Below are 10,647 nucleotides of genomic sequence, written 5' to 3' on the forward strand. Positions count from 1 at the left end.
AATATAGAGTAAAAAGAATTAATAAATACATTTAAAAAAATAAATTATTAATTTATGTTTATTGTAATATTACCATGTATTAAGACTATAAGGGTAAGAAACAATTATTCTATATTAAACTTATATTAAATAGTAGCCCGATATATTCTGTAAAATACTTCTGTAAGCAGTATATTTCAATTGTGTATTACATAATATAATTTTAAATTATACTATAAACTATACCTACGTATAAACACCAATGATTGGTATAATTTTTGGACTCGAAATTATAAATAAGTTAGCGGCTATTTGCAAAATGTTAGCAGCATATTTCAATTCGTAGCTCAAAAGAGGGTGTAGAGTGAAGTCGCCCCCCATCTTATATTTTTCATACCGCGAGGGTAATTTATTTGCAAACTATTTAATAATCTATTCATATGGCCGTCGATGAACTTTTCTGTAGCTATTTCACATTACATAGCTGCAGAATTATTTATACTGCATGAAACCCAGAAAAATTATGCTGATTTAAAATGTATATGATGTCTTAGTTATTTACTAACAAGATTATGAAATTAAAATGTACCAATATGTTATTAATATTGTAGGAAATAAGAGAATTATTAATATATTTTCTTTTATTTATGTGAAGTGTGTTAATATGTATTTTAAAATTTTGATTTATCGAGGATTGTAGGTTTAGGTGCAGGGGAGGTGTGGGTGGCTCTGCCACAACTCTGTGATGCATTCACAGATTTAGCACCCTGCGTTTTAGAGGTCTAGTTGCGTCATTCCATATAGATAACTTAGAAAACGATAGTTTCGTTGAAGAACCTATAAGGTCAGATACAGAAAAAAATTTAGAAACAGTTGAACAAGAAGTGATTTCACAAACAGTAGTTACTGAAGATGCAGAAAATGAAAAATCTAGTAATGAACCATTATTTAAAAAACCAAGAACAAACCGAAAAATGTTACCCAGTGAAAGAGTGGTGGAACCGATGTTGGAATTTCTAAAGACAAGAACTCAACCAAAAAAAATTAATGAGGATACACCTGAACTTTTTTTAAAGTATTATTTAAAGTATTTAAAATTAAATGATAAAAATCAACGTCGATTCAAAAAAATTGTATTAAATACCATTGATCAGCTCTCGACAGCCAAGAAACGTCGTATGAAATGCCAAGATACAATAATGCGCCACATTCTAATATTATACCTCATTGATCATTTAAATGCAAATCATTAACCGCAGCAATTTAATGCAATTCAGTACATTGCGAGTTCTCTAGATTTCTTCTCGTCGGATAGTTCAAGTTCTTATATTTTGCATTATTACAGTTGATTTTTCATTATAATAAATTATCATTTTTATATTGTTAAAAATTAAGTATAATTAAGTATAACCTTATTAAGTGTTAACTTATTTTATTATAATAGTATTATAACAATAAAAAGTAATATGTTCAAGAGCATTCGCAAGTCTAAAAGAATTATTTTTATACTACCTGCTATTTTAAATTCTTAGTGGAGCGAAAAAATGAAAATGTAAAAAAAGTTGGACAAGTGGGTACTGCTCTGCTGTTCAGTAGTTATCAAGCATGTCGTTGTAATGGATATGTTATAATTTAATTCAATGATAAATCATTGTATAAGATAAACAAAATTTTTTTTTTAAACACATCATTGTAAAATCAATACATTATTTCGCTGTGCTCCGCTCAAAATCTAATATCTAATTATGTAGAATTTGTCATTAACTTACCTCAATGTCACCAATAATTTCTCTTCTGGAGTGATACTTTTTCTGAAATTAGTATCAGTTTTTCGAATTTCATCGTTAAGTATTTCTAGAATATAATCAAACGTGTCGGTACTCATTCGTGTAAAATTTCTAAATTTACATTCGTCATTTCGAAGTTCATGAACAAAATATTTAACTGTATTATTTTCAGTTCGTTTCAATTTCAAAGAATGAACCCAAAGTTTTTTTTTATTTTCTTCCTGATCAATTTCTCTTAAAAGAAACCATAAAATAGGAATAGCAACGTCTTCCTCGTCGGACGACATTTTGACGACTACTTGATATATTTTTATTTGACTAGCTATGTTTTATGTAGTGAGCGACAACAATGCTTTATTATGACTAAAGCAAAATGACTAAATATGACTTACATTTCTTCAGTCAATTTTGCTTTACCAGTGTGCGGTCACCCTAAAATTTAAATGACGTCTGAATGTCGATTAGAAAAACGGAACATTCGTGGTATAAGTGATATTGGTCTATGGTATAAGCACAGAATAGATTAAATTTAATCTTTTCTGTGGTATAAGCACAGGGTATATAAAAATACTAGATAGACGACTACGACTCCCTATTCCTACAATGTAAAAATTATGAAGCCTACAAAATGCCCGAGATTATTTATCTATTCTGTGATTTGTGGGCTTCAAAATCATTTCCAAGTCAACTATCTAGTATTTTTAGGTATATATAGGTATGTGGGTATAAGGCTCTCTAGGTATTTGCGGTATAGGCTGAATTAAATTGATAACATTGATAACAGTTATCATTATTTATTTTGAAATAGGTAGGAGAAATAATTTTCAATTCGTTAATCGTTTTGTTTTAAAAATTTCATATTTTTCAACACTTTCATTTTTTTTTAGAATGTTATAAGAATAAAATAATGAAAAAAAGAGTCGTAATAACTGGTATGGGTGCCATTTGTCCAGCTGGTGCCAATAAATATACATCTTGGAGAAATATTTTGTCAGGAAAATCGTTTATAAGAAAATTGGACAATGACCTTTATAAAAACATTCCTTCCAAAATCGCGGCGACTCTAGACGGACTGGAGGATTTGCCAGGATCAGTGCCTAAGAACAAATTACGTACAATGGCCCCTTCGACTCGTCTAGCACTGATTGCTGCCCAAGAAGCAGTTGATGATTCAAAAATATTTTCATCTACAGTCGATAAAGAGAGTATTGGAGTCAGTGTAGGAGTGGGTATGGTAGACTTAGAGGATGTGTGTCAAACAGCCAAGGCTTTAGAAATAAGTTACAGTAAAGTCAGCCCATATTTTGTGCCACGTATTCTACTCAATATGGCAGCTGGCCAAATAAGCATGACTTATGGCATACAAGGACCCAATCATGCTGTGTCTACTGCTTGTGCAACCGGAGCCCATGCAATTGGTGATGGTTTTCGTTTTATTCAGTATGGACAAGCAAAAGCAATGATTTGTGGTGCTGCTGAGTCATGTATAAGCCCATTGTCATTAGCTTCTTTTTGTAGAATACGAGCACTATCTACTCAAAATGATAAACCAGAATTAGCATCAAGACCATTTGATGTAAATCGAGATGGTTTTGTTATCGGTGAAGGGTCTGCTATGCTTATACTAGAAGAATTAGAACATGCTCTCAATAGAAACGCTCATATTTATGGAGAAGTTCTGGGTTATGGTTTATCTGGTGATGCTTCACACTTAACAGCACCACCAGAAAATGGCCAAGGAGCTTTACTAGCCATGACTAGAGCCATTTTAGATGCTAATGTAGACAAGACACAAATTTCATATGTAAATGCACATGCCACCTCAACTCCGGTAGGAGATGCCATCGAATTAACGGCAATTAAAAGACTTTTTGATGAGCACTGCATTAATGTACATGTTTCATCCACAAAAGGTAGTCATGGTCATTTACTAGGGTCAGCTGGTAATTTAGAGAGTATTTTTACAATTCTTGCTTGTTATGAAGGTGTTATTCCACCAACAGCAAATCTAAACAACATTTGCAAAGAAGCTGAAAATTTAATTTGTGTTGCTAAAAGTCCAATGCAATGGAAGCAAGAAAATAGAATAGCAATAAAAAATGCATTTGGTTTTGGAGGTACAAACGCATGTCTCTGTTTTTCTAATTTTATTTCATCATAAAACTAGTATAACTTTAAAACCTAACTATATGGATCACAAAATGCTAAAGCTGTAAGTGATTTTTGATGTCCTTCATATTCACGTTCTATGTTGCCGCTTTCTACGTTCCATAATCTTGCCATGCCATCTGATGAAGCTAAAAAATAAGAAAAGAAAATCATGAAGTATAATATTATGTATCCACTATAAAATTGTAAAAAATGTAGCACTGCCAAATAAAAGTTTATGTATCTAAACCTGTTAACAAAATATAAAAATTAGTTTTACTATTTTACTAAAATAAATATCCACGTTGCATGTTCATACAAAAACTGAATAAATGTAATTTGATGAAAATAACTATTGATGAATAATGACTTATGAGTTCACACAAAAATTAATATTTTAGATTTAGAGATGTAAGGACCTTATAGAAATAACTTTCTATTAATAAATATGAATACATTTTTATCTTCAATGCTATTGATTATACAGTGGACGCCGCTTATAATACTCACATTGGGACCAACACAAAGTGAGTCTTATAACCGAAGTAGGAAAAAAAATTAATTACATATTTATGAATTTTATTTTACTACATATTTTTCTTTAATTTTAATACTCTAATACATATTACATGTGACATAAGTATTATTGAATAAATTAAAAAAATTCTGATAAAAAATTAAAATTACAATATCTACATACATTAATAAAAAATTATAAAAGATGTATGTATAATGTACCTATATATTATTTATGAAAAAGAATTGTGATTTTGTTTTTTTTTTTAGTTATAAACTAATATTCCGGAAATATATTGGAAAATGTGAAAGACGATACAATTTGTTGTACATACACACATAATAAAGCAAAAAACATTAATTTATTTCTAAATTTTGACCAAAAATGTTTATTTTTTACCATTTTTTTTTTTACAAAATTTGAGTCTTATAAACGAATTGTTGAGTCTTATAACCGAAATTTTTATGAAGTATTGGGATACGTCCGGACCGTTTCAGACAATTTTGAGTCTAATAAGCGACTGAATCCTATATCCGTGATTCTTATAAGCGGTGTCCACTGTATTATAAATACCAAAAACAAATTAATTAGTTAAGAGCAGAGGTGGAGGGATGTAGGATTATTTGAAGCAACTGCTTAATGTCCAAAATGGGTGTGTGGCCGAGTCCGAATGGGTAATGTTTAATTATAAGACCTAAACACAAATATCATGACAAATATTATAATTTAGTTATTAATGGTCTCTGCTACTTGTTTTGGTTCAATAGAGGGGTGGCGGTAAAAATATTAAAAGTAAATGATATGCTTCAAAGCCTCCACAATTTTGCAATGCCACTGGTTACATTAACCATAGATCTAATTTGTTATAAGCTTTTTAACCTTCTTCTTCTAGTGGGGGTTTCGGCCTCCAAGACCAACTCTGTAAACAAATTTACAAGTATCTCTTTTTATCCATTGACAACTCAACCCAGCATCCATTCGGTACTACTGCTACCACCTTTCTTATTCTATCTTCTAATCTTAAGAGAACGCAAAACCACCATTAGTTGTCTCCATCTTACAAGTATTCAGTATGGAAAATTGTACACTCAGCAGACTACGTTTTACTCTAAACATAATCTGCTGAGCATATTATAATGTATCTAAAAAACAGTTTTTTTCCAACCACCTCTTCCTCAATGACCCTTTACATGCAGAAATTTGTTTTTCTCCAAATGTGCCCAGCCCACATTAATCTTCTCTTTTTAATTATTTTTGTTATATCCAGTTTTAGAAACATGTTTATTAATTTATAAGTTGTTATAAATATTCCCAATAATACCTGTCAATAAATGTTCTGAATCATTACTAAACGCTGTATCCCACACCCATCTCTGCCGTTCATCTTTTAGTTCTTGTTTTAAAGAAAAATCACTAGTTTTCCAGATAAAAGCTGTTCGATCACCTGCAGTTGTTACTAACAATCTATTACAATTAAAGAAATTAATCGGAGATTAATATAATTACAAGTCAAAATTATTTATATTCTTACGTTGAATCAGGACTGAATTTACAATGAAGAGCATACTTCCTGTGAGCATTCATTTTGTGCTCTGGACTTAGTCTAGAACCATTACCGTTATAACTCCATAGGTAACAGTTTCCTTTATTATTTACAGAAGCAACATAATTTGCACTAGAATCAATAGCCACGCATTGTATAGATGCATCAACTTCAGGTATCTAAACTTATGAAAAGTTAAAACAGGAAGAAAATTGAAGAACTGCATTAATGTTTTACACTTACAAGTTGTTCATTGTGATCAGTTTTCAAATCCCATAAATGAAGCAAGCCAGACTGATCACCTAATATTAACTCACCTTGATTAGGATGAAGACAAATACTAGTGATAGGAGCAGTTGTTTGAAATATACGCTGACATTGCAAGTTTCTAGACCTGCTCAAAATATAATAATAACTTGTATGTTATTTTGTGTAATTTAATCTTCTTTTGTACCTTAAATCCCACACACGGGCACTACAGTCTTCACCACATGTAAACATCCATTTACCATCTTCATGGAATCCAACACCAGTAATGTTTTTTGATATTCCTTCATAGTTTAAAATTGGATTTGGATTGCTTGAATTTAAGTCATACATACGGATATGTTGAAACCCTGTAAAACAAAATACCAAAATTAAGTACACAGTTAAATATGGGATTTAATTATTTAAAAAATTACCTGCAGCAGCTAAGAGTTGTCTGTCGGGTGTGATTTCCAATGCATTTACTTGCTAAATGAATTAGTCAAGGATTCTATTCACACAAATTATTTATAAAAAGTTTAAAACAAAATATTTTAATATTATAATTAGTTTTATCATGTTAGACAAACTAATGCCTACTACAAATGTTTAAGTCACAATACAGAGTACATACAATGACTCTCAGTATATTAAGTACACAGTATTTGTACACAGGAACAACATGAACAAAAATTATGTTCCTACTACATATATATTGAATTAAAATTTTTCACAATTTGATTCATTCAACTTTTATCTAGACAAGAAAGTTCAACAGATTTAAAGCAAGATAAATATTTAAGATTGCGTCTTTAAGGATACAGAATCTAAATGTGTTAAGCTTCTATTGCAAACTCCAGTATTTGCATGCCATAACTTAATGGTGTGATCATATCCTCCAGTAGCCAACAGTACCTTTTCAGTTAATGCATTGTCTACCATTATTGAACTTTAAGTTAATACATTGATGGAGAATATCTGAATGAATAATTTAAAACTTTATTTTTCGGTGACAAAACTAATACATCCAAAATCAATTTAAAATTTTACAGTTTAAATTCATTTTTAATATTAGGAAAATATAAAATAATGGTATTTAATAATTGGGCTTAACAATATATTATGAAAATGAAATTGAAATATTTGAAATATGAATTATGAATATTGAATTGCGATTTAAGACTAAAGAATGACTCAATTATGGTTTTTATTTATATTATGGGAAATTAGGAACATTTTAATATTATTATTATTATTATTATTATTATCATCTTCGTTCGTGCTAAAGTTAAAATGTTCATATCACGTCGTGTCCAAATTATTATCAATTTAACAGTTTGTCAATTTACACGATCAGACATACGCGTGGCAGGATAAGGCAACACTGAAGAATTCCCGTCTTTCTCTCACTCATTAGTCATTGGTGGCTGATGTACGGCAGATTGCAGAGTGAAGACTGCAGACTGATAAGTCAACTATAAAACTTAACTATGATATTATTATGATAAATTTATATTTTATTTTAGCAAAACTCTAAATCTAAATTCTAAAGGTAATATACTATTATTGAGTATTTGAATTTTGTTACTGTCTGTAATTGTCTACTGATGTCTGATCCTTGATAATATAATGTGTTCTTTTCAATAGTTGATTGATGATTGCTAATTGCTGTTGTGTTTATAGCTTTCTAATGACATTCGACCGAGTGGCGTCATGACATGATTGTTTGAGTTGCAAATCTATTGTATAAACAAGTCGACAATTTACTTAAATAACACAAAATCTAATGAAGAATTAACCAAACCAAAATGGCTAACAAAGGTAAATGAGATTTATAAACTATTAAACTACTTCTACATATTATAAGATAATAATGATTAATATTAGGTATATGAAGCTATTTTGTGAAAATTGGTAGTACAGACAATATTGTGATATTATTAAAAATATATCTAGTCAAAATTACATTTGAACATATTATTTTCTCTTTTAACTTTGAATTAAAGTTGATACTTGTAGAATTTATTGAAATAATATGTATTTTAGTGTCATTACAATTGGGAACTATAAAATTATTATTTTCTTTATATAATAGAATTCTATTTCTACAATACTATTCAGAGATTATCATCATATTATGTTAAAGTAACTGTTATTACCTATTTTATTTAATTAACTTATTTTTCCTTTGCAGGTGGTCCTGAAACTGAAGAACAAACCAGATTAAGGTTTCAAGTAGAACTTGAATTTGTTCAATGCTTAGCTAATCCAAATTATTTAAACTGTAAGTTTTAATTTTTAACAATGGTATTTACAAGCAATTTAAAAAATGTATTTCTTATTTTTCTACTATTCAGTTTTAGCTCAACGTGGATACTTTAAGGATCAGTCTTTTATTAATTATTTAAAATATTTACTATACTGGAAAGAGCCAGATTATGCAAAATTTATTAAGTAAGTACTGATAATAATTAAACGTTATACCTCTAGATAGATTCCTGATTTTAACTAATCATCTATAAATAATTAGTTTGTTTATGTTATGTAACACATATCTATATTATCACATAATATTTTATTACACTTATGTGTATTATAGGCCTAAAATAATATAAGTATAGAGTAATATTAAATTTAACTGCATGCATGATTAAATATTAAATGCATTAACCTATTTTAATTTTTAACTTTATAAATCACTCACCAGTTTTTATATTTTTTTTTACATTCCATATGGATACTGACCATTGATATGCAATATTTGGTATGCTACTTAATTAAAAATGGAAAGTATTATTTAAGAGTTAATTTAATTATGAGTCCAGAAATTTAAGTCTTAAAATAATTTACCATGTATATACCATTATGAAATACCAATAGTATATAATTTATTAAATTCTAAAAATAAATATAAACATTTGTTCAGCATTTTAGAAAATTGTATTAACTATTTTATAATAAGAATGTGTGCTTAATTTTTTAAACCCATCTCACATCCTACTTCAAAAACTTAAGAGTATATTATATAGTATATTTAAAAAGTAATAAACAGTGATGACATTTTTAAAATAATTATAATCAATTAATTGTGAATCACACTTTATCAGTTTTATTTTTATAGTTTGATCATCAATTAGTATAGAAATCGATTTAATTAAGAAAAATAAATGAAATGTATAAATACTGAGTATAAAATACAACATGATGACATACAAATATATAATAATTATATTTTTTTTAAATAACTTACAGTTTACTCACAAAGATTTTTAAATTGTTTACAGGTATCCCATGTGTTTGTACTTTTTAGATCTTTTACAGCATGAACCATTTAGAAAAGAAATAGCTACTGCTATTTGTTCGAAATTTATTGATGATCAGTTGTTATTGATTTGGCAACATTACACTAGAAGGAGAACTAAATTGATTCATACTGCATATGAGCACAATATGAATATGATGAATAAATCTGGTACATCAAACATTGGACAAGCACAAACTAATGGCACAAATGGAATCATGCCAGCTACTATGCCCATTCCTAAAGTGATGCCTCCTTAATTTACTATCATTTATAATTTAAGATTATTTTATAACTTATTGTTGTATGTATCTTTCCATGTATAAAATGTGCATTAGGTTTTTAAATATAATTATAAGCTGTTTATCTGAAAATAACTTTAATTATTATGTATTAACTATTTGCATTAACATATTTTCACATTACCTAAAGTGATTTTTAAATAAATCAATACTTGAAACATACAATTTTGCACTTGATTGTATTTTGAAAATTAAAAATGTATTCAATTTAATTCTGATTGAATTATATGAAGGGTATTTATTTAAAAGAAATATCGTTTTTAAGATTTGTTATTTTATATTTGTAAATTGTAAATTTTTCATACATTATAATGTCATTTTTGTGAGTTGTATACTCCAAAGCAATTGTTAAAATATAAGACGCGTTAGGTCCGTTTCACATAAACACGTATGATATGCGTCCATGTGAAACGGTCCTTAAAGTATCAAGTTCATATATAAAATTAAATATAGTATAATACAAGTAAACAAAATGATATAATATTGGTTAATATTTATTTTCTCAGGCATTACTTGTTAAAAATTCAAATCAACTCGTTCAGCTCTGTACATTTCTATAAGATACAAGTTATGCCACAAAATCCCCAAAAAAACTTAATACAATTATAAGATAATCACAAAGCAACAGATGAAACTGTGCATGATACAATGGATTAAAAATACAATTTTTAATGATATTAACCATGTGATATGTTAGATCTTCAATGTAAACCGAATAGATAAGTGAAATATAGGTATGGTCTTAAATTCTTAAATGGGTTTTTGGTTAACCCATAGATAGTAATTATATTATATTAAATGTATTAAACTCTCAGCTCAGCAGT

General features: G+C 28.4%; 3 protein-coding genes across 3 annotated transcripts; 2 read left to right on the top strand and 1 right to left on the bottom strand.

The window, feature by feature from the left end:
* The first annotated feature begins 2,583 nt into the window (after window positions 1-2,583).
* Window positions 2,584-4,260, top strand: LOC111036807 (3-oxoacyl-[acyl-carrier-protein] synthase, mitochondrial). The gene has a single exon (XM_022319011.1). It carries the CDS (start codon window positions 2,674-2,676, stop codon window positions 3,925-3,927), a length of 1,254 nt encoding a protein of 417 aa, XP_022174703.1. The 5' UTR covers window positions 2,584-2,673; the 3' UTR covers window positions 3,928-4,260.
* LOC111036808 (target of rapamycin complex subunit lst8) lies at window positions 3,899-7,467 on the bottom strand. The gene is made up of 7 exons (XM_022319012.1): window positions 7,043-7,467; window positions 6,658-6,709; window positions 6,429-6,591; window positions 6,218-6,368; window positions 5,963-6,153; window positions 5,753-5,895; window positions 3,899-4,063 (listed from the first exon to the last, which is right to left on the bottom strand). Exons 1-7 carry the CDS (start codon window positions 7,160-7,162, stop codon window positions 3,948-3,950), a joined length of 936 nt encoding a protein of 311 aa, XP_022174704.1. The 5' UTR covers window positions 7,163-7,467; the 3' UTR covers window positions 3,899-3,947.
* A 169-nt stretch (window positions 7,468-7,636) lies between these two features.
* On the top strand, window positions 7,637-10,075 carry LOC111036809 (mediator of RNA polymerase II transcription subunit 31). Its single transcript, XM_022319013.1, has 5 exons — window positions 7,637-7,772; window positions 7,904-8,041; window positions 8,415-8,504; window positions 8,578-8,674; window positions 9,505-10,075. The coding sequence occupies exons 2-5, from the start codon at window positions 8,029-8,031 to the stop codon at window positions 9,779-9,781; spliced, it is 477 nt and encodes a 158-aa protein (XP_022174705.1). The 5' UTR covers window positions 7,637-7,772; window positions 7,904-8,028; the 3' UTR covers window positions 9,782-10,075.
* The last annotated feature ends 572 nt before the right edge of the window (window positions 10,076-10,647 follow it).

This window comes from Myzus persicae, unplaced genomic scaffold, assembly GCF_001856785.1.
Source record: "Myzus persicae strain clone G006 unplaced genomic scaffold, MPER_G0061.0, whole genome shotgun sequence".
NCBI classification, from domain to species: Eukaryota; Metazoa; Arthropoda; class Insecta; order Hemiptera; family Aphididae; genus Myzus; species Myzus persicae.

Coding starts and splice junctions, on each gene's coding strand:
- LOC111036807 (XM_022319011.1), top strand. CDS start 2,674: ATGAAAAAAAGAGTCGTAATAACTGGTATGGGTGCCATTTGTCCAGCT.
- LOC111036808 (XM_022319012.1), bottom strand. CDS start 7,162: ATGGTAGACAATGCATTAACTGAAAAGGTACTGTTGGCTACTGGAGGA. Junction 6,592..6,657: donor ACAACTCTTAGCTGCTGCAG/GTAATTTTTTAA, acceptor TTTGTTTTACAG/GGTTTCAACATATCCGTATG. Junction 6,154..6,217: donor CTGATCACAATGAACAACTT/GTAAGTGTAAAA, acceptor TCATAAGTTTAG/ATACCTGAAGTTGATGCATC.
- LOC111036809 (XM_022319013.1), top strand. Junction 8,505..8,577: donor TAATCCAAATTATTTAAACT/GTAAGTTTTAAT, acceptor TCTACTATTCAG/TTTTAGCTCAACGTGGATAC. Junction 8,675..9,504: donor GATTATGCAAAATTTATTAA/GTAAGTACTGAT, acceptor AATTGTTTACAG/GTATCCCATGTGTTTGTACT.